The 22,803-nt window shown below is 34.2% G+C and overlaps 1 protein-coding gene and 4 non-coding genes across 5 annotated transcripts in view; 4 read left to right on the top strand and 1 right to left on the bottom strand.

Moving 5' to 3' along the window:
- LOC142353387 (lipoxygenase homology domain-containing protein 1-like) overlaps positions 1–22,803 on the bottom strand; it is a 180,049-nt gene that overhangs the window by 82,183 nt on the left and 75,063 nt on the right. Inside the window, exons 17-25 of the mRNA XM_075405618.1 lie at positions 22,245–22,347; positions 21,015–21,050; positions 17,844–17,879; positions 17,330–17,365; positions 13,594–13,741; positions 13,200–13,414; positions 12,656–12,803; positions 7,779–7,881; positions 7,065–7,191 (exon numbers count right to left, since the gene is read on the bottom strand). Of these exons, the coding sequence (XP_075261733.1) occupies positions 7,065–7,191; positions 7,779–7,881; positions 12,656–12,803; positions 13,200–13,414; positions 13,594–13,741; positions 17,330–17,365; positions 17,844–17,879; positions 21,015–21,050; positions 22,245–22,347 (952 nt within the window). The remainder of the gene's footprint in view (positions 1–7,064; positions 7,192–7,778; positions 7,882–12,655; positions 12,804–13,199; positions 13,415–13,593; positions 13,742–17,329; positions 17,366–17,843; positions 17,880–21,014; positions 21,051–22,244; positions 22,348–22,803) is intronic.
- On the top strand, positions 1,201–1,270 carry Trnaa-ugc (transfer RNA alanine (anticodon UGC)). Its single transcript has one exon. It is a non-coding gene; the product is annotated as a tRNA-Ala (tRNA).
- Positions 2,044–2,113, top strand: Trnaa-ugc (transfer RNA alanine (anticodon UGC)). The gene has a single exon. It is a non-coding gene; the product is annotated as a tRNA-Ala (tRNA).
- Positions 2,887–2,956, top strand: Trnaa-ugc (transfer RNA alanine (anticodon UGC)). Its single transcript has one exon. It is a non-coding gene; the product is annotated as a tRNA-Ala (tRNA).
- Positions 3,732–3,803, top strand: Trnac-gca (transfer RNA cysteine (anticodon GCA)). Its single transcript has one exon. It is a non-coding gene; the product is annotated as a tRNA-Cys (tRNA).

The following is a 22,803-nucleotide window of genomic DNA, read 5'->3' as shown; positions in this document are numbered from 1 at the left end:
GTCCCCTGAACAATAACAATTTTCTACGAGTGACCAAAGAAGAGTTAGTTGATTTTTGTAAAAAAGGAAGAGAATATGGTAGTCATCTCCTTTAGGACTCCTCTAGTTCATTAAGTAAGTATACAGAATCAGATCGGAAGCAATTTAATTTGATGGAGGAAAAGTGTTATGTCCAAACCAGCAGAAAGACCCACATCGACTTTAAACAAGACTCCTTGTCTAAAACAATCTTCAGAAAAACAAAAACCTTAATTCATGTCTAAAAGAATTTTCTTTGCTGGCGATTTAGCAAAAGCTGCGGAACTAGTGAATCATTCGAAAGTCTGCCGATGATCATTAGCAATCTGTTTCGAATATCGGGATATAGCTCAGTGGTAGAGCATTCGACTGCAGAGAGAGGTCCGCGGTTCAAATCCGCGTGTCCCCTGAGCAATAACAATTTTCTACGAGTGACCAAAAAAGAATTAGTTGATTTTTGTAAAAAAGGAAAAGAATAAGGTAGTCATCTCCTTTAGGACTCCTCTAGTTCAATAAATAATTATACAGAATTAGATCGGACGCAATTTAAATTTATGGAGGAAAAGTGTTATGTCCAAACCAGCAGAAAGACCCACATAGACTTTAAACAGGACTCCTTGTCTAAAACATTCTTCAGCAAAACAAAAATTTTACTGCTTGTCTAAAGGAGTTTTCTTTGCTGGCGATTTAGCAAAAGCTGCGAAACTAGGGAATCATTCGAAACAGTCTGCCGATGATCATCAGCAATCTGCTTCGAATATGGAGATATACCTCAGTGGTAGAGCATTCGACTGCAGATCGAGAGGTCCGCGGTTCAAATCAGGGTGTCCCCTAAACAATAACACTTTTCTACGAGTGACAAAAAAGAGTTACTTGATTTTTTTTAAAAAGGAAGAGAATATGGTAGTCATCTCCTTTAGGACTCCTCTAGTTCATTAAGTAAGTGTACAGAATCAGATCGGAAGCAATTTAATTTGATGGAGGAAAAGTGTTATGTCCAAACCAGCAGAAAGACCCACATCGACTTTAAACAAGACTCCTTGTCTAAAACAATCTTCAGAAAAACAAAAACTTTAATTCATGTCTAAAAGAATTTTCTTTGCTGGCGATTTAGCAAAAGCTGCGGAACTAGTGAATCATTCGAAAGTCTGCCGATGATCATTAGCAATCTGTTTCGAAAATGGGGATATAGCTCAGTGGTAGAGCATTCGACTGCAGAGAGAGGTCCGCGGTTCAAATCCGCGTGTCCCCTGAACAATAACAATTTTCTACGAGTGACCAAAAAAGAATTAGTTGATTTTTGTAAAAAAGGAAAAGAATAAGGTAGTCATCTCCTTTAGGACTCCTCTAGTTCAATAAATAAATATACAGAATTAGATCGGACGCAATTTAAATTTATGGAGGAAAAGTGTTATGTCCAAACCAGCAGAAAGACCCACATAGACTTTAAACAGGACTCCTTGTCTAAAACATTCTTCAGCAAAACAAAAATTTTACTGCTTGTCTAAAGGAGTTTTCTTTGCTGGCGATTTAGCAAAAGCTGCGAAACTAGGGAATCATTCGAAACAGTCTGCCGATGATCATCAGCAATCTGCTTCGAATATGGAGATATACCTCAGTGGCAGAGCATTCGACTGCAGATCGAGAGGTCCTCGGTTCAAATCAGGGTGTCCCCTAAACAATAACACTTTTCTACGAGTGACAAAAAAGAGTTACTTGATTTTTTTAAAAAAGGAAGAGAATATGGTAGTCATCTCCTTTAGGACTCCTCTAGTTCATTAAGTAAGTGTACAGAATCAGATCGGAAGCAATTTAATTTGATGGAGGAAAAGTGTTATGTCCAAACCAGCAGAAAGACCCACATCGACTTTAAACAAGACTCCTTGTCTAAAACAATCTTCAGAAAAACAAAAACTTTAATTCATGTCTAAAAGAATTTTCTTTGCTGGCGATTTAGCAAAAGCTGCGGAACTAGTGAATCATTCGAAAGTCTGCCGATGATCATTAGCAATCTGTTTCGAATATGGGGATATAGCTCAGTGGTAGAGCATTCGACTGCAGAGAGAGGTCCGCGGTTCAAATCCGCGTGTCCCCTGAACAATAACAATTTTCTACGAGTGACCAAAAAAGAATTAGTTGATTTTTGTAAAAAAGGAAAAGAATAAGGTAGTCATCTCCTTTAGGACTCCTCTAGTTCAATAAATAAATATACAGAATTAGATCGGACGCAATTTAAATTTATGGAGGAAAAGTGTTATGTCCAAACCAGCAGAAAGACCCACATAGACTTTAAACAGGACTCCTTGTCTAAAACATTCTTCAGCAAAACAAAAAATTTACTGCTTATCTAAAGGAGTTTTCTTTGCTGGCGATTTAGCAAAAGCTGCGAAACTAGGGAATCATTCGAAACAGTCTGCCGATGATCATCAGCAATCTGCTTCGAATATGGAGATATACCTCAGTGGTAGAGCATTCGACTGCAGATCGAGAGGTCCTCGGTTCAAATCAGGGTGTCCCCTAAACAATAACACTTTTCTACGAGTGACAAAAAAGAGTTACTTGATTTTTTTAAAAAAGGAAGAGAATATGGTAGTCATCTCCTTTAGGACTCCTCTAGTTCATTAAGTAAGTGTACAGAATCAGATCGGAAGCAATTTAATTTGATGGAGGAAAAGTGTTATGTCCAAACCAGCAGAAAGACCCACATCGACTTTAAACAAGACTCCTTGTCTAAAACAATCTTCAGAAAAACAAAAACTTTAATTCATGTCTAAAAGAATTTTCTTTGCTGGCGATTTAGCAAAAGCTGCGGAACTAGTGAATCATTCGAAAGTCTGCCGATGATCATTAGCAATCTGTTTCGAATATGGGGATATAGCTCAGTGGTAGAGCATTCGACTGCAGAGAGAGGTCCGCGGTTCAAATCCGCGTGTCCCCTGAACAATAACAATTTTCTACGAGTGACCAAAAAAGAATTAGTTGATTTTTGTAAAAAAGGAAAAGAATAAGGTAGTCATCTCCTTTAGGACTCCTCTAGTTCAATAAATAAATATACAGAATAAGATCGGACGCAATTTAAATTTATGGAGGAAAAGTGTTATGTCCAAACCAGCAGAAAGACCCACATAGACTTTAAACAGGACTCCTTGTCTAAAACATTCTTCAGCAAAACAAAAATTTTACTGCTTGTCTAAAGGAGTTTTCTTTGCTGGCGATTTAGCAAAAGCTGCGAAACTAGGGAATCATTCGAAACAGTCTGCCGATGATCATCAGCAATCTGCTTCGAATATGGAGATATACCTCAGTGGTAGAGCATTCGACTGCAGATCGAGAGGTCCTCGGTTCAAATCAGGGTGTCCCCTAAACAATAACACTTTTCTACGAGTGACAAAAAAGAGTTACTTGATTTTTTTAAAAAAGGAAGAGAATATGGTAGTCATCTCCTTTACGACTCCTCTAGTTCATTAAGTAAGTGTACAGAATCAGATCAAAAGCAATTTAAAATTATGGAGGAAAAGTGTTATGTCCGAACCAGCAGAAAGGACCACATAGACTTTAAACAGGACTCCTTGTCTAAAACATTCTTCAGAAAAACAAAATATTTACTGCTTGTCTAAAAGAGTTTTCCTTGCTGGCGATTTAGCAAAAGCTGCGGAACTAGTGAATCATTCAAAACAGTCTGCCCATGATCATTAGCAATCTGTTTCGAATATGGGGATATAGCTCAGTGGTAGAGCATTCGACTGCAGATCGAGAGGTCCTGGGTTCAAATCCGGGTGTCCCCTGAACAATAATACTTTTCTATCAGTGACCAAAAAAGAGTTAGTTGGTTTTTGTAAAAAAGGAAGAGAATATGGTAGTCATCTCCTTTAGGACACCTCTTGTTCATTAGGTAAGTATACAGAATCAGATCTGAAGCAATTTAAATTTAAGGAGGAAAAAAATGTTATGTCGAAAGCAGCAGAAAGACCCACATAGACTGTAAACAGGACTCCTTGTCTAAAACAGTCTTCAGAAAAACAAACACTTTACTGCTTGTCTTAAAGAATTTTCTTTGCTGGCGATTTAGCGAAAACTGCGGAACTAAAGAATCATTCGAAACAGTCTGTCGATGATCATTAGCAATCTGTTTCGAATATGGGGATGTAGCTAAGTGGCAGGGCATTTGACTGCAGATCGAGAGGTCTTCGGTTCAAATCCGGGTGTCCCCTAAACAAAAAAAAATCCGAGAGACAGACCAAAAAGATTCGTCTTTTCATTGAAAGCTGCTATGTTATATTTTGATTAAAAATCTGTATAGGTTTTTGCTGCCTCTTTTACTTGCTCTCAAATAACCTTCATTTAGATTGACACACAGCCATTTGACCTTATCTCTTTGAATTAAAGTAAACAAAAGTCAATTTCAAAGTGAGGAAGTCATTTTTAGGAGTGAGGTAAGTCAAGTGTGACCAAAAATTTAATCACGCGAATGAACAAAAAAACTCGCTCCACTAACAGCGAAAAATGACGTCACACACGCGTTCAGTTGATATTGCATGAACAAATGAAAAAAAGCAGATTTGAAGTGGTTGTGACGTCATATGGTCGTAACAAAAATCGCGATGACGAAATAAAAAATATAGCAGGACAAGTCCTGACATACAATTCAAAAAATTTTCATTGACTAAACAGAACATAGATTGGACTATGAGTGAATTGAGAAAACCATTTTAAAAAAATCACATCAAAAAATAAGAAAAAAAACAATAAATCAATGTCAAAATGCCGCATGTGAACAAAAAAACCACTAGCGAGAAATGAAAATTTAATTCAAACAAAAAACTAGGCCTAGAATGAGCTGTGAATGGATTGGGAACACCATTTAGAAAAAAATCCGATCCAAAAAACCGAAAAGACAGTAAAAATTAAAGTGAAATTGCCGCATGTGAACAAAAAACCACTACCGAGAAACCGAATTTTTGTTCAAACACCATTTTCGCACTCTAGTTTAAAATTAGAGCGAAAAAAATTCACGCCGCAAAACCACTCACTTTTTCGCTCCATTTCCTGTTTCGGTGTGACCAAAATCACTACTCCAATTTGACTTCAAAAATCATGAAAATGTGTGAACAGATCTTAAAAAAAAAGACAGCGCCCCAATACAATTCAAATTCTTTGAATTGTAAAAACCAAGGGAAGGCCAATAATCGCTGTGCGGCTATTAAAAAGAAATGAGTTGGTTGATTTTTTAAAAAAGGAAGAGTATAGGGTAGTCATCTAGTTACTGGGTGCCTCAACAAATCTTCCTGTCTTGCCGGTTTGACAAACACGTAAAATTAAGGAACCAGGCAAAATTCAGTAGAAGAAAGGCTTCAAACGTCTCAAAGCAGGGTGTACCCTCATCTCTTTCAACGACCGACACAAATTGAAATTCAGAAGTTCATTACGTAAACAGAAACCGATCTGAAATAATTTTTAATTTGGAACACATTAGATGCTTCAGTCAAGAAACGAGAACAATTGGTGGTTCTCTATTTTAATGACTTCGGTAGTTCATTATGTTAACCGAATCCGATCAAAATTGAGTTTAATTTACGGCTGAAGTGAAGCTAACTTCAAAACAGCAGATAGACCAAGCTAGACGAAAAATATCACACCAAGTCTCAAGCAACAATCAGAAGGCAAAAATCAGTAAAAAAACTTAGCTGCTGGTCTAAAGGATTTTTCTCTGCTAACGATTTACCAAAAAACGGCAAACCGACAATACTAAGGAATCACACAAAGCATTCAGTCGATGATCATCAGCAACGAACCGTTTCGGGTATTGGGATATAGCTGAGAGGTAGAGCGTTTGACCTCCTTTCATATCCTAGGGTCACCTTAGCGATAAAGCTCGATGAAAAAATTGAGGTCAAATGATCTTAATTTGAATGCAGCAGATATACACCGATAGATCATAATCATTATGCGTACCACAAGGTATCTTCTTTTGTTGCCGAGTTTGACAAACGCGAAGTGTTTCATGTCAGAAATTAAAATATGATATTATTTTTTGGAAATATTTAGTTCCGGACAAAAACGTTGTTAAAAAGCTTTGTGTTGTGGTACTGTATGTCAACCTAATGAACCGACTTAATTGTGTACTTAACACTTTGCCTTAGGACGACAACTAGACCAGTCTTTCCTGGAAAAGTGACTTGAAGTTTTAAGAGCATAAAACGACCTTGGGCCAAAACTGACAGTTATGTTAGAAGAATCTAGCAAGACTCTTGGGGGGGGGGGATTAAATAGAAGGCAGACAGGTCTCAACTGGGGGAGGCTATATTGAAAAGAAAAAGCAAGGTAAGATAGACTCTTAGAAAAGCTACTCCGAAATTGAAACGTGGTGAGTAATAGGGAAAGAAAAGCTGCAAAAAGCTCTGGTTGGCATATTGTTGTCCCGTTGCAATGCGATTACGTAAAAACCAAACCAAAATTATCAACATTTTTCAAAGAGATCAAAAGATTAAACTAAAGTAACTGGAGATGGAATTTCAGCTTGCAAAAATATTATAAACTAATGAATTCGGTACTTTTTAAAAGCAAGTGATATGATTGAAAGTTGAGTCAAACAGCCTTATTGTTAAGATAAGAGGAAAAGTACGAAAAACTTGATGTCAGTCATTGTTGATGGAACGACAGGTTAGATAAATAAAGACCAAAATATCTGAAAATGTTTCAAAGCAGCAATTTGATCACCATCATCTTCATTTGTGGGGTAGATGCCACGCAAAAAAGTTAAAGCACGGTCTTGAAGGTGAGAAAATAATTTATAAACATCACGAACTGAAAGTTATTGATAATAATAGAAAAGCAAATTATTATTTTTTCAAATTCAAACAAAAAATTCAGGACCATAACGAAAGGTTAAACATTTACATATCAATAGATATGATTCAAAACACGTAGCACCATTTGAAAAATTCAAAGATAATTAGCTTGGCTGTTCGTTATTTAAAATTATGACATTATTACATTATTGACCTCTTGTGAATTTATTAAGAAATGATGATTATTTATTTACTGACCCGGTATGTAAGGGTAAAGTTCTCTCTCTATTTTGCCATCGTCTTCATTAGTGTCCAGCCATCTGTTGCACTGGAACACTGTCGTCTCTTTCTTTCCACCATCCAGCGAAGTCTTCACAACCTCCACCTTTGAACATAATGTACTATCATCGGTTATACTGAATCAATCAGTTGAACAGATTTAAACCAAACTGAAATTTCGGGTCTTTCACATTATAGCCCCCCCCCCCATAATGTAATAATTACCATTGTGTTGGGGGGGGCAAGCTGGGGGGGGGGGGGGTGACCCTAAGCTTGGGGGGGGGGGGGGGCTTTAATGCGAAAGACGCAAGACGCGAAATTTCTCTGAGTTCAAAAACCACATACGATTTTACTTAAGTTTAGGGATTTTTTTGTGCAATTTTGATCAAGTAGTAGTTATTCGCAAGAAGCTTTATGACACCATGGTTATGCACGAATAACAATTATGAGGTGAAAAGCTCTTTTTCAAAACAGAATAGATCCGAGTTATGAATCAGACTGAAATGTATCGAAATTCGTTCGAGAACAAGTAAAATCTCAATTTCATTTGTGCATGGAGGCTAACACGGCTCTGTGTAATCGTTAGAAACAAACATAAACTTAAGTGAACTTTGGAAAAACTAAATTTCGGGAGAAATAACTCCCCTGGTTTATATCCTAAATTCTGTTTGAATTACTATTTTTAATACTAACCTTGTCAAGGAACCACCCCGCGCCGAATCCTTCGCCATTGTGCCACACTTTCAACTTCTGTACATCGCCAATGTCCTTGAATTTCTTCGTGTAGACGCCTTTCCTAAAGTAAGCAACAAATTTTGTCCTGTTAAAATTAAGTAAGCAACAAATTTTGCATGCAACAAACTGTTAACTTTTGCCCTTTAAAAAAATTTTCCTTCACAATAAACAGTGTGATCAAATTAATGCACATTTTACACCAATAACGGTGTGTATGGCTTCATATGCCGTGGCTTTGGGATTTCCACCGAAAATAGCAAAACAAACAGCATTGCCATGCCAGCATTTGTTGGAGAACGAAATCTATGGTTACAAAAAAAGTTAGTAAGTTGAGTTTAAAATGAGCTCTGTAGAAAAGATACAAAAATAATTCTTGTGTAACCATTTTTTGTTTGACTCTAACAAGTCATCTTCGAGGAATCGTCAATCTTTTTCCTGGAAAAGACAAATTGAACAATTTTCTGAGCTAATTTTTTTAAATCGTCAGATGAGAATGGTAAAAAAACGAAAGATAAAAAATCAATATGTAACGCTTTTAACAGAGTTTTCAGCGAAATGGGCATCTACAGAGGGCAGATTGTTCCATTGAACGTCGAAAAAATAGAGCGAACTTTTCAAGAGTTTAATTTTAGACCTTTTACTTTGAGGGAAATCTATAAAGTTATTGACAATCTAGACAACCACAAAGCACCAGGGCCGGGATTCATCAATGCATGGGCATTGAAATCCGGAAAATATGCTATTGGGACACATCTTCAGATTATATTTAACGATTGTATTCAAGAGAAAGTTTTTCCAACAATTCTTAAGGATGCACACATCACACCAATTTTCAAAAAAGGAGATGTTTCTGTTTTAACTAATTATCGTCCAATTTCTGTAACACCAACTTTTGCAAAAGTTTTTGAAAGGCTTTTACTTAATCAGTTATTAGAATATCTTGAAAAATTTGCGCTCTTGAACAAAAAACAATTCGGTTTCCAATCTCGAAAGTCGTCTACTGATGCTGTCCTTTACTTTATTGAAAAAATAATAGGAAATATGCAAGATAACGACACAAGTGCTGTGTTCTTAGATCTTGCAAAAGCTTTCAATTCAACTTCACATGAGATCTTTCTCAAGAAAGCTGAAAATTTCAACCTCTCTCAATCAACAATTTTACTTCTCAAATCTTTTCTCGAAAATCGAACACAATGCGTAAAACTGGGTATTGACTTATCAGATAAATTAACTATTAATCATGGTGTTCCACAAGGAACTGTGTTAGGGCCTCTTATTTTTCTGTTATATGTCAACAATTTTTCTGAAAAGCTGGAAGGTGAAAATGATGTTGTTCAATTTGCGGATGACACTAGTATTATATGCAAATTTGAACGTAATGAAAATATTCCCAAAAAATTGAAAAAATATTAGAACAAACAGACAAATACCTGACAGAGAATCAACTCACATTAAATGCCGATAAAACAGAGATGTTATTCTTTACAGATCATACTAATTCGGATCCAGAAATTTCTTTTAAAAGCGAAGTTATCAAACCAGCTCATGCATGTCGTTATCTGGGAGTACAAATTGATTCAAACTTAACCTTTGAAAATCACCTGAATTCAGTTTTAAGCAAAATGGCTAATGCAATTCGTTCTTTGTATCTTGTAAGAAATCAAATACCTTTGAAAGTAAGAATTGATGTTTTCAAGTCAGTTGTACTCTCTCATCTTTCTTTCAGTGGAGTATTCCTCCAAACTCTTACAGTGAAAAACATAAACCACATAAACAGGCAAATTAACTGGGGAATAAAAGTTTGTTATTTTCGTCAAAAAATTGACCACTCCATTGATCTTCTCATTAAGGATCGTATCCTGCCAGCCGAATTGTTTATCTCAAAAGTTAGCCTAATGAAGCTACAAACCGATATAAAACAAAATAAAATATTCCGAAAATTTTAAAATGTTTACTAGTCGCCATAACGCCAGACAGAAAAACAGAACAAATCAAATTATTATAAAAAAGAAAACGAAAACGAGGTCGAGTAACAAATCTTTAATCTTGAAAAGCGTTCAAAAATGGAACAAATTGCCCTCTTCAATAAGAACTTTTAACAGTAAAAATTGCTTTAAAAATGTTTTAACCGAGTTTTTGCTCGATCAACACAGGAAAGTACCCGTTAATAGACAAATAGGAGCCTTCAAATCCTATTTTTACCTATAAAAACGAACAGCCACAATTTGAAGATTACTATATTAATAACCATGCTGAATAATTTATTTAACATTTTAGAGCATGTAGATATCTAACCTTAGGGTTATAGTCTGAGTAATTAACATGTTTCAAAAAAAAAATTTCGAAAGAGTCAACACAAAAACATTCTTCAAGTGAGAAAAGAAAATATCCGGTGATAAAACAAGCCAATATTCGGAGTTAACCCATTTAAACCAATTTTTGTTTAATTTCAACAGCTCTATTCAAGACTCGTCAATTTCTTTCCCGGAGAAAACAAAATAAACGATTTTCTGAGAAAAAATAGAGGATTTCGGTTTCCATTACATGTAGCTATTTTTTCAGTAAATCGTCACTAATATATTTGAAAAAGGCAAGACGAACATATTTTTCAAGTGCGGAAAGAATATATCGGGTGTCAAAGCAAGTTAAATTTTGGATTAAATATATAAAACACCTACTAATTTCACATTTCTGGTTGCTATTTGTAATTAATAATACAAATCGCAACTTAACTGGAGGTCCTTTAATCCTAGATTAGGTCCAGAAATTTGATCTATTCTGCTGAAAAAAATAACATTATACTTTTTAATATTTAGAACTGTTGAAGTCATACACCCACGATTTCACAGATGAAAACTTTTAACGAAAAAATCTCTGCTTTTCATTCGTACAAAGTCTACGTTTTATATAAAAAGAAAACAGAGTATTCAGAAAAGTAACCACATCATCAATATTCGAAAAAATTGCTTTATTGAATTGAGGATTTAAAAAAACGAATGCAACAAATATTAATGAGTATGATTGTCGAGAAATTAGAGTGTCAGGCCTTTTCAGTACAATTTGCATTAAAAAATGTTAGACTACAATCAGCACAACATACAAATGTTTCTAATAAACTTGGTATCGGCCATAGGCAACTGTTAACACGACATATAACTTAAAACTTTTGGTGAGTCAGGGAGACGATAGAGCACCGGTACGGTAACTGGCACCGAAAGGGCTCGCGAAAAAGGCAGCAAACTAAATTTGAAAAACGCGGGTGTTCACAAACAGGCTGATACACTAAATTTATGCCAAACAAAACTTTCGTAGGGCGGGTAAAAAGAAACATAGCCGGCAGATTGCCGGAAAAAAGCCGCGAGAGACGCTTGTGGCCTACCATGAATTGAAACAACTAAAGAAATAAGATTAACAGATCGACCACCAGCTTTTTAATAGACCACTAGACTTTTTGGTTTAGATTCGGCCTGTCATTATTATGAGACACATTTGCTCTACAAGGAAAAAACCCTATGGGAGCTTTATCAAAATTAATATTCGATATTAAAACTCAAGACTCTATTACTCAGGAATTGTCAGACGAAGTAAAAACAAAAAATATGAGCTCTATAATAGCCGCCTGGAATTGCTGACGCGGCTATTAAAAACAAACATCTGATATAAAGGAAGGAAAAACATTTCGTAATATCAACCAACTGCCGTTGTATTAACCTCCGTTCAATTTCTGTTGTTTTCATTTTTTTTGCTTCTCAAAAGAGAAGTGGAGCTGGCTAAATTGCAACCAGTTTGGATAAATAAAACATAAATCAATAATTCGGGATATTAAAAAAGACTCGCGCAATAGACATGCAAACATGACAGCTTGACGCAAATAATATACAAGGTTGATTATTGCCTACTCTTTTACACTCTGCCAACTAATAACTGGATGTTATTACTAACACATTCACCAAGCAAACAATTCTTCTGCAAAAGTTGCTACATGGATTTGAAAAAGAAAAAAAAACAAAATTTAACAACAGTTCTTCATTTTTAAATTTCTCTGTGGTCAACTAGCTAAATATCTAGTTTATAAGTTTGATTCAAATTTTTGTGGGTGCTACTTCAAGACAAAACTTCCGCTTCTCCTGGAAAAAAACAAACAATTTTCTTATTCGTATTACTAAAGAAAGAACATTTTCCGAACTGTTCGTTTCGATATTATCATTCTTGGAACTTTCTGATAGCACCCTTTATATGAAAATTTTTGTATTTTTCGAGTGCATATCAGATTAGCACAAGTAGTACCATTTTAAAACTCTCTGTATCTTACACTTGAGTTCATGAAAGATTGATAGCTCCTCTTTTTCAAATTTCTTGTACTTTGTTCACAGATGCGTTTTTATCGGTCAAGTTAGTTTGTCAAAGTAAAACGGCGAGAAAACTAAAACAAAAATGTTCACATCTTCTATATAAAAATTGTAACCCAAATGATATGTGACCAAGTTTAAGCTCATAATCCTCGCATTTTTAACACTCCTTAAACATGGAGCCTAACGTAGTGAATGCGTTTTGAGACGCGCAATACCACCATGTAAAGCTCGTTATCTGGACAATTCTTAGCGCTATTTAAAGATGCAACATAGCAAAGAAAAGACGTCATTGAACAAAAAATTGCCGGTAAATACGGTAATAGACGCCAAAAATACGTATCCGTAGCGTAATCTGTTAAGATCTAGGGCATGGAAATCTAATTGAAGTTGGTGCGAAACAAAAATCTTGAACTTTTTAAAAATCTTCCATTCCTTTAAATGATTTTTCCGGCCCGCTAGTTTAAGTTAATTGTGTAAACTTACGAGTTTCGTTCGAAGTCATCTTCGCCTTGCTTGTCGAATGAGAGAACTCCCGAGTCCTCTTTGTGACCGAAAAGAGTCATGCTCACTTTGCTGTCTGTTCCAGCGCCACTGACGTCACCAGTGAACACTGTGAACTCATACTCCAAGTCTGAACAAACAATCATTTCATATCACAAATGAAGTTCAAGAAAGTTCTTCACTCAAATAATTGGTTCAAAAATGCATGTTTCAAAATGTAAAACAATTTGGAAACATTCTTTTCAAATCTTCCGTAGTCAAACTACATCAATAAAAGACTAAAACTTTTTTTAAAATAAGAATTTTCAATGATGCTAATAAATAATAAGGAAATAGCAAAAAGTCTTCTGTGCTTTGAATGCTTTGATTCTCTAGAAAAAAAATATATCCTCAAAAATAGAAAGATATTTATACCAATTTTCACAAAAATTACACAACTACCAATATTAAATCTCTCGGGTACGTTACAACAAAATAAGATAATAGACGAACATGAAACAACTCGAGTACTTGAAGGATAACTAACCCGGGGCAACTTCTGGTCCTTTTGGGTACAAAATCTTTTCAGTGGTGCCAGAATCCGAGAGCCATTGATCGCACAAGAACACAGTTGTCTCCCCCTCGTATTTCACTTCCACCTTCTCAAGGTACCAGTCAGATCCGAACCCACTCCCGTCATGCCAGATGCGCAACTTTTCAAGTTTACCCAGAGGGAGACACGTGATGGTGTATTCTCCTTGCCTGAACAAATGCATCTATTCTGTTTTGGCCTTACCACTTTGGTATGAATGTCAAAACAATGTACAGATTTCTGTTTTCATTAAAACAAAAAGGAGTATCATTTAGTAAATCTTTGGTATTAATTTCGTTTTTCTATGGAGCGTGGGAGTATATACTTGATTGAACGAAAGTCTACCAACGTTCCCTGTTCAAAGTCATCATCGCCCTCTTTGTCCAGTTGTTGTGTTCCGGAGTCGCCAGATGAACCAAACAGTTGAACAGATACATCTGCGTCTGTACCCGCCCCAATGACATCACCAGTGTACACTATGAACTGGTACTCCACTTCTAAACAATTAAAATGAAAGAGTGAATTCTAAAAGGAAGATTGATGATAAAATGATCAGAACAATTTTTGCTGAGATACGTGAAAATTGGCCGCGGCCAACTTGAAAACAGGCCAAAAATTAGTAAAAGGTTTATCATGATATTATATTACGTATCTAAAATTGTGACGAAATTGTAATTTTGACGATAGGACTACAATTAATGAAAACAGTTTTCATTAATAAATTTAATATCAATATTGTTGACCAATCAAAGCAACCCGCTGTTCACAATCCACGACTTTAAAGGCCCGAATTATTGTAAACTTATGGTAATTGGGGGGGGGGGGGGGGGGGGGCTATGGTTTCTTGCGGTATGACAATGGAAACGGCGAGAGTGCGAAACAGAATCGATCCGTCACTTTTTTCAAAATGAAAAAATGAAATCTGAAAGATGCAATTCATGATTTTCAAATGTTCTTTGTCTGCTACCCCCGCTTGGTGCAATTTATTTGCCCACCCCAAAGCTCAAGTGCTATATTATCACAACAAATTGCCGAGTGATGCTACCCATCTTTGTACCGGGAACAACCCATTACGTTGCCAAACCTACATTTTTAGCAAGCAGATTTGCTAGCAAATGTCAGCATTGTCCGCCCCCCATGCTTTAATATTAGGTTTTATAGGCTTTCGCCGAAAACAGTGACAGGGAGGTATACCATTTCAAAATAACTCAAAATTGGGAATATTTGTTACTGATATCCGCGGTCGGTTATTGTTCCGACCCCACTTGTGGGGGGGAGGAACTATATACTCAAATGGGTTTTTTTTTGTTCCGTGAATTTTGGCCGACCGATATATTCATCGTAGAGAAATGTGCATGGTATCATTAAAAAGCTCGTCCAGCGTAGAACTCGAAATTAAAAAATTTTTTTGAATTTCGTTTTTTTCGAGGAGTTATCGAGGTTTAAAGTTTCATGTGAACACTGGATATTTGGTTCACTTTTGTTCACTTTTACCGTAATTTTCGTTCGAATTAACGTTTTTTCTACGAAAAATTTAATTCAAAACTAAATTTCACGCCAAAAAGTAAATCAATTTTAAGTTTCTAATAGACGAAAGGAGATAATAAAGACTAGTTCTAGTCTTAGAGGGAAGTTTAATATATAAAAAAAACTCGAATTAAGTTTGGGAGCTATTTTTTTTAGAAAATTTTGCAATTTTTTTGTTTTATCAAGCCACCTAGAGACTACTAGACACTTTTAATATCGAAGTTCCGTTTAAGACAAACCTCTTTTACGATCAAATGAAGCCCAATGAACAAAAAATTTGTTTCAAAGGGATCGCTCATGTTTTCTTTGGATTCGTATCTCAAATTTCGTATTTTCAAATGAAATTTTGATTTATTTTTTGAGGTTTTACTAAAGTTTTATAATCCTATGGCATAAACTTGTTGACTAAAGGTGCAATAGATTTGCTAATGATCATTAAGTGAACCTATCTAGTGCTGTGAGTGGACAGCTAATGGCTGTTAAGACTTTGAAAATAAATTTTCAATTTTTTTTTAAAATTAGAAAATCATAAAATAATTTTTGTGAACCTTAAGTTCATCTCAGTAAAAACAGGATTGAACTCCTTCATACCACTGCAACATAAGTTAATCTCATTGGAGGCCTTATCAAATTTTTCAAATTTCAAAGATTTTAATTTTTTTGGACATTTCGTTTTATTGGTTCATTTTGAAATCTTATCACGTCATCCTAATAATGATGGCTACATCTTCCTTTAGTGAAGACGTCCAAAGGATCATAGATAAAACTTTCTGAGAGAAAAATATGGTTTAAATGGCTTCAACACTTTCTTCTCCCATTTTTCTAAAGAAATTTTGGTTTTTGCCTGTATTTGTTGTTTTTTTTTCATAGTCATAAGACATATTGTGATGTCTTATTGATTACCTAGGCATAATAAACATCCTTGTATTCACATCGTGACATTTTTTTCTACATCAACAACAATTTATCTAGTTAGCGGTTTCGTCTTCTAACTATTGTTTTTTTGACTTCGGTAATAGCTTCGACACTTTCTTCTCTCAATTTTCTAGCGAACTTTTGGATTTTGCCTGTTTTCGTTGTTGTTTTCATAGTCAATGACTTGTTGTAACGTCTTATTGATAAATTTTGAATGACAAGCATCCTAGTCGTCACTTCATCTAGGCATAATTTAGCGTATTAAATGCCTTCAAACTTTTCAGTTTTTTTTGTTCTTTTCGTCAACTTATTCTCGTCATTGAGAAGTCCACTCCAATTCCTTGAATTTCAAAAAACAACTTGTCTACTAATATTATGTCGTAACTGATGTTTTGTTTGGTGGACATCATGCATTTTCATAAAAAATATTGTGAGTGGTGTATTTGTGTTTCTTTTTTTCTCTTCTTTTAGCTTATTCAGGTAATATCAGATCCCAATGATTTTCAAATGTGGCCCAAATGAACGAACTTCTTTTCTCTTTCAGTATAATTTTAGCTGAATGAGTTTAAATGTAAAATGAAATAAAAATAAATAAAATTCAGATAATAGCTAATGATTTTAATGGCTTCAATAATTTATGTTATTGTTCGTAATTTTTTGAGATTTTCTGCGTCTTTGTGTAAATTGTTCACTTTTTCTGCGTATTGAGATTTTCTGCGTATAAAGTTTATTCCTATGATTTAGTCATAGGCAGGTCAAGACAGGTCCCATTAGTTTCATATTGACAGCAAAGACAGGTCCCATTAGTTTCATATTGACTTTTTAGTAAATTTATCAAGAAATATTTTGTTAAAAAGCTAAAGATTTTTTTAGACTTTTGAAATTATTTGGTTCAAGAAATGTTGATTGATCTTTGACTTTAACCTCATTTTTTTTCTCTATGTCAACTTTTTACCTAATCTCATTATGAAAAACATACATCTGCTGTATAGTTAGCAAAAACTAAATTTGTGGAGTTAAGGTTTTATCTGATTGCATTTTGACGTTGTTACTAGGTGCTTTTAAAATTATATATTTGGTTTCTGCCGTGAAAATTTTGTTTTTGCATATTTTGTTGTTTGCTGTATTCTCTCGTAGTCTTTTTATTGGTAGATCTCGTGAGCGCTGTAATGAGAAATGGAATTATGTAATTCAATTTGTAGTTAGGTTTTGTAGCATTTTTTTTTAAAATTCAAATATCTATTTTTGTTATCTCTTCATTTGGTTGACAATTAAGTCAAAAATGTAGATGAGCTCGGGTCAGAACATCATGTGCGAACGCACATTAACGAGCCGCCTTGTTTCTTATCTATTCGCGTTGAAATTTAACCATTTTTCTCCCACGCGAGAATGGTTGACAAAATGTCATCACTCGTGTTCGCAAACGCTCGTGTTCGCAAGTAAATCTGTAGGACTGTACGGCAATATAACAATCATTTTGAGGGAAACTCGTATTTCAATGGATACGCTAGGATTCCCAATTTAAATAACAACAATAAGCAGAAGATCAGACTTCTTGGACAGAAAAAGCAAATGTATCAAACAGGTCAAACGAAATAGGAGGATATTAAAACTAAGTATGTAGTGCATGGGTTAATACAGACCTTGAATTGTTTGTTCAGGCTCAAAAGGAGCTTCCTCTAAAAAATTGAAAAGGTTTTAGCAAAGTTAGAATGTAAGGACTGTGCAGTTATGACATCACAATAAATAGATTTTGACATTCCGATGGACATCGAAATCTAAAGTCTGGCGTAACATAACTTAGAATCAGCTGAATTGAAAGGTCAGACCTGAATTGCAGTTTTCAAGAAAAAAAGATCCAAAATCCAAATTAAATAATAAGAACAAAACACGAAAACTAATTCAGCTATCAACTTTCACCGTTGTGCATCACAACTTGACGAGCGATTGTGAAAATTTAACCCGTACGGGGAAAGGGTATCATCTTAAAATTACACCATCTTAAATTCTGAAGGGAAAGACGTATTTGAATGGCCAAATTAGAACTCTTAAATGATACATGACAGCTTTTGAACTTTTGAATTTCACACAGAAAGAGCAAATTTTAGTCAAACAAGTGAGATGCTTAATTCAAACAGTTGATTAGTGAATACAGACCTTGAACTGTTTGTTCAGGCTCAGACGGAACTTCCTCTAAAAAGATTTGCAATATTTTTTAACAAAGTTGGTATGTGAGGACTGAACAATTACGACATCGCAAAAAACGCTTCTATCATTCCGATAAAGATTGAAATCTTAAGTCTGACGTCACATAACTTAAAATCCTATGGTTTGCAAAGTCAGATCTGAGTTGCAAAACTTTAAAAAATCACAATCCAAACCAAATATTAAGAACATAACAAATCACAAAAGCTGAATCAGCCATTAATTTACGCCGTTGTGCTTCACAACTTGACGAGCGAATGTAAAAATTTAACCATTTTCTATTTCAAAGTTCATCTGATATATCTGATAGAAAATTATTCTAAAGTTGAAACTGGTTCCTTTCACCCCGGGTGTTACATATCCTTTTGAAACTGATATTTATCACTCAGTAGGGATATATTAACTATAATTGTTCCGACCCCTCTTGAGGAGGGAGGAACTATATACTCAAATGGGTTTTTTTTTGTTCAGTCAATTTTCGCCGATCGATATATTCATCGTAGAGAGTTGAGACTGCTATCATTAGAAAGCTCGTCCAGAGTAGAATATGGAATTAAAAGGATTTTTTTAATTTTCGTTTTCTACAGGGAGTTATCGAGGTTTAAACTTCTGAGAAAAGTAGAGTGAACTCACGTTGTTTTTATTCACATTTTCCCAAATTTTTGTCAAAATTTTCGTCAATTTTGTTAAAATTTGTTAAAACGTTTAGGAATAGTATCGTTGGTTTTATTTTTAAAGACAAACAAACATTGTTGATTATTCGGATTTAATTTTTTGATCAAAAACTCTGGATAAATATTTCAAAATTCAGCCTTTTTCATCAAAAACAGAACGAAATAAGCTACTTTAGTCCACTTTAATTAAATTTGCCAGCAGTACACCCACAAACAACAATAATAAGATCTTTGTAGACTCAGAAGGGGGCTATTCCTACTTCAACTTCCGCTGAGAGTGCTCTGTAATTAAAACTTTGCCGTTTTTTGCTAACTTTACTCGTTGATTATCAAAAACGCAGAATTTATTTTTGAGTTTTCAACTAACAAATTATCTATATCTACAATATGCGAAAAAAAATTTGTTCCTAACGGACAATAAGCACTAGCAGGGCTTGTTTCGGGCCAATCTTGGACTGTTACAAACCAAAAAGAATTCGGATTGTAATCAGTCGGTCTCCTTTTGAAAAAAGACCTTTTTTTAATAATAAAGAACAGAACATATCAAATCAAAGCTCATGAGTCAGAGGTCCAATTGGTTTTCTAAGCAGCTCCAAGCTAATGCATTTAGTTTTTCACTTAAAAGTTTCTGATCGTTTCGACTTTTAAAAATAATTGATTTCTAAATAAATATGGGCTTAATGAACAATTCCTCTATTTTTTTTTAATTTGATCAACTTGTAGCTTAGTCTCAGCAAGGAAACAATGCTTCTTCATTCTACAGATTTGAAATTTAGTCTCGATTGCGGTTTTAAGCCTGAAGTTATTTTTTCTGGCTTGGATACTACTAGATTTCAAATTTTTTTTGTTTTTAGATTTTTGCAAGTTTTTCACGTTTTCTAGTCATATTATCACATTATTGACAGTTCTCATATCACATTATTAGCGTTGAAAAATAAAACAGAATTTCACAAATTCAAATCCTGACAGACATAGATTATCGTTTTAACGGCCTCGAGATTTCTTTCTTGAAAAATTAATTGAGTTTTTTAATTTTGTCTTTAACTGTCATTTTTACTTTGTCGTTTCGGTCGTATGAAATCTCTTGTATAGTGATGGGTTTCACTGGCTTTCCATGGAAGAATAGATCAGCCAATACCCTGATATTAAAAGATAGCTGATGGCTTTCATGACTTTGAAAACAATCGTTTTCCAAAACTAAAAAAAAACTTCTTAACTTCGCAAGTTTGTTCTTTTTATTTCTCTTTTTGTTACCTAATCTCGTTAATTACAGGTCAAATATGACATTATGGGTGAAGGTTTCGAAGGGGATTTATGTCCCAAAATCTATTTTTTTAAAGAATGCGTTATGACCTTACTGACTTCGACACCGGTTTTTCACAAAAAAGTAAACTATTTTGATTTTTGTCGTTCTTTTTGTAAACGCAAGAGATATTCTGGATAATTGCAGGTCTCAAAGGCTTCCTTTGGATGAATAAACAACCGTATTTAAACATTTAATTTTGTAATTAATGTCTTTCATGACTTTGGATATAATTTTGTTTCGAATAAAAATCAAAATTATTACATACTTTGCCCTTTCCTCTTTATTGTCTACTTGTTACCTAGTCTCACTATTAATTGGCCACATATTACCTTATCGGTGTTTAAAGAAGGCACAATCGAATATATTTTGAGGGCCAAAATATGGGTTGACGGTTTTGAGAGCGTTTTCTGGCAAGTTTCAATTGAATTTTTGATTGTTGTTTTTTTGTTGTTCTTTTTAGCCGCTTAAACAAATGAATGCGGACAGGTCCTAATGCCCTTCTATAGAAACATTGGTAGTTTTAAACCTTCGGGATATTTTATTTGATTTCAAATGGTTTTCATTACTTTGAAGTTAATTGATTTAAAAAAATAAGCGAATTTTTTAACTTTACTGTTTTCGTTCTTTTTTGTCTAATTGTTACCAAACCTTCTTATGGACTGGTCCATATCTAATCTGGTAATTTTTAAGTTATTTTGTTTAGTTTTAGGTTTATCTGACGTTATGTTGACTTTGTTATTAAATTTTGTTTTTTAAAACGGTTATAAAGTTTTTGATGTAATTAATGTTTGTTGTTGTTGTTTGATTTTGCTGTTCGTCTTGCTACCAATCCCACCTCAAATACATTTTGAATCGGAGCAGAAAAGGTACGGGGCCCGAAAGGGTTACATATTAAAATTACACCATCTTAAGGATGTCATCTTAAAATTACACCATCTTAAGGATGTCATCTTAAAATTACACCATCTTCTTAGGGGAGAGACGTATTTAAATAGAAGAATTCGGATTCACAAATCATACAGAAAATGTAAGCAGCAAATCAGAGCTTTTGAGCAACATTTTGCACAGAAAAAGCAAACTATAGTCAAACAAGTGAGACGAAATGAGATACTAAAATCAAACAGTGCATCAGCGAATACAGACCTTGAACTGTTTGATCAGGCTCAGACGGAGCTTCCTCTGAAAAAAGTTGAAATTTGAAGAGAGATAAAAGGTTATAATAACAGGGCTAAACAATTATGATATCACATTAAAAAGTTTTCGACATTTGAATTAACACTAAAATATAAAAACTAAGAATTTTAAATTTAATCTCAAAACCATCGGCAGCAATGAAAATTTCAGGATTAATAAAAACTAAAACTACCTAATTGAAACATTGAGATAATAATTACTAAATTGCAGTTCTAAGCCTCAAAACCTGATAAAAGTTAAGTACACAAATTTACAAAAGTGGAAAATCTTTTCTCGTCTTTCGAATATAAATTTTTCTAAAATAGATTTTTTCCCGTTATCTCCAGTGATGAAAAAAACTTTTTATAATTGATGCATGGGACTCTATAATACGCTATGAAAACCATCATATAACTTAAATGTGAATCAGTTTATTGATACTGGAGAAAAAATTATTCCTGCCTAATTCACACTGACAATAGACGTGACAACAGCTCTCTTGAAAGTAAATTTTAGCCGCAGGTTTCTATACGCTCACCGAGAAAATACATTTACATTTAACAATTCAAAATAAATTCACATAAGTTCAAAAAAATATCATCATTTTGAGCAGATGTCACGTATGTCTAAACTTATTGCTTTTCATGCGAAACTGCAAAATAATCTGGATTCTCTGTAAATAGACTTCTCAATTTTTCTGCGTTTACGCTATCAAACTTCCAATTATTACGCATCGAATGATTAAAAAAAAACCTCAAAAAACAGCCTCAAGTATATAGACTAATATAGATTTCAAAAGCATGCAATTGTATGTAAAATTGTACTTTGATAGCAGAATTTTGTCAATGAGTGTATAAAAGAATGCGGCTGAAATTAACTTTTAAGAGCCTTGAAATCTAAATTTTTGTTGTCTTAAGCCTTTAGGAACAACCTAATGCAGGTTTTTCATCGGTAATGATTTGAACGGCCTGGTAGGAATTTGAACTAGCCATTAAAAATGTCCGCATGGCTATGATAGGACAAATTTGAATTATAAGAAATTTTATATCACCCGCACGAACGGGAAGTAGATCACATTTAGAGGATTTTACAATAAGATAGATTAGACAGGATTTTAAACGGAAGATTTGAAGATGAAAAGTCCGTCTAAAAACATGATAAAAACACAATTAATAGATGGATGAGCTCAAATGTGTTTACCTGATGGAAGAAGAGTTCTCTCGCAGCCTTGATCAGTGTTGGAATCGGAAAGCCAATCATTGCATCGGAATTCTGTCTCTTTACCCTCATGAGTCACCACAATCTGGAACGGAATTGAAAATTGTTTTCCAAGCTTTTCCTTATTTAAAAGCGATAACATGCCCCCAAAGCTTAATTTTTTTCAAACAGTATATGACAGCTCAGATAAAAATATTTTGAGATCTGAGAATTTAAGAAACTTAGCTGGCGATGAAGAATGAAAACTATTAGTTTACTATTATTACCATAGAGTTATTACCATTTCTGGCAAGGATAGGCACCGAATTAATAGTTAGTTAATACAATGTTTTCAGCGAAACTGGTCAATTTCCTATGTGGAAACCATTTTTATGTCAACACAGATTATTATTTACTTTCTTCTCAAAAAAAAAAGAAAACAAAAAAGTAAACAAAATCCCCAGATGCAGAAAATTCAATTCCTCTCACCAACTTAAGTTCAATTAGACATTTAGAACATTAAGAAGCTAAAAACCAACAATGATTAAATGGCGAATTCACT

The sequence above is a fragment of the Convolutriloba macropyga genome, chromosome 14, assembly GCF_964194025.1.
Source record: "Convolutriloba macropyga chromosome 14, txConMacr16.3, whole genome shotgun sequence".
Classification (NCBI taxonomy): domain Eukaryota; kingdom Metazoa; phylum Xenacoelomorpha; order Acoela; family Convolutidae; genus Convolutriloba; species Convolutriloba macropyga.
The sequence above is the reverse complement of the archived record's forward strand: the minus strand, read 5'-3'. Positions and strand labels throughout refer to the sequence as shown.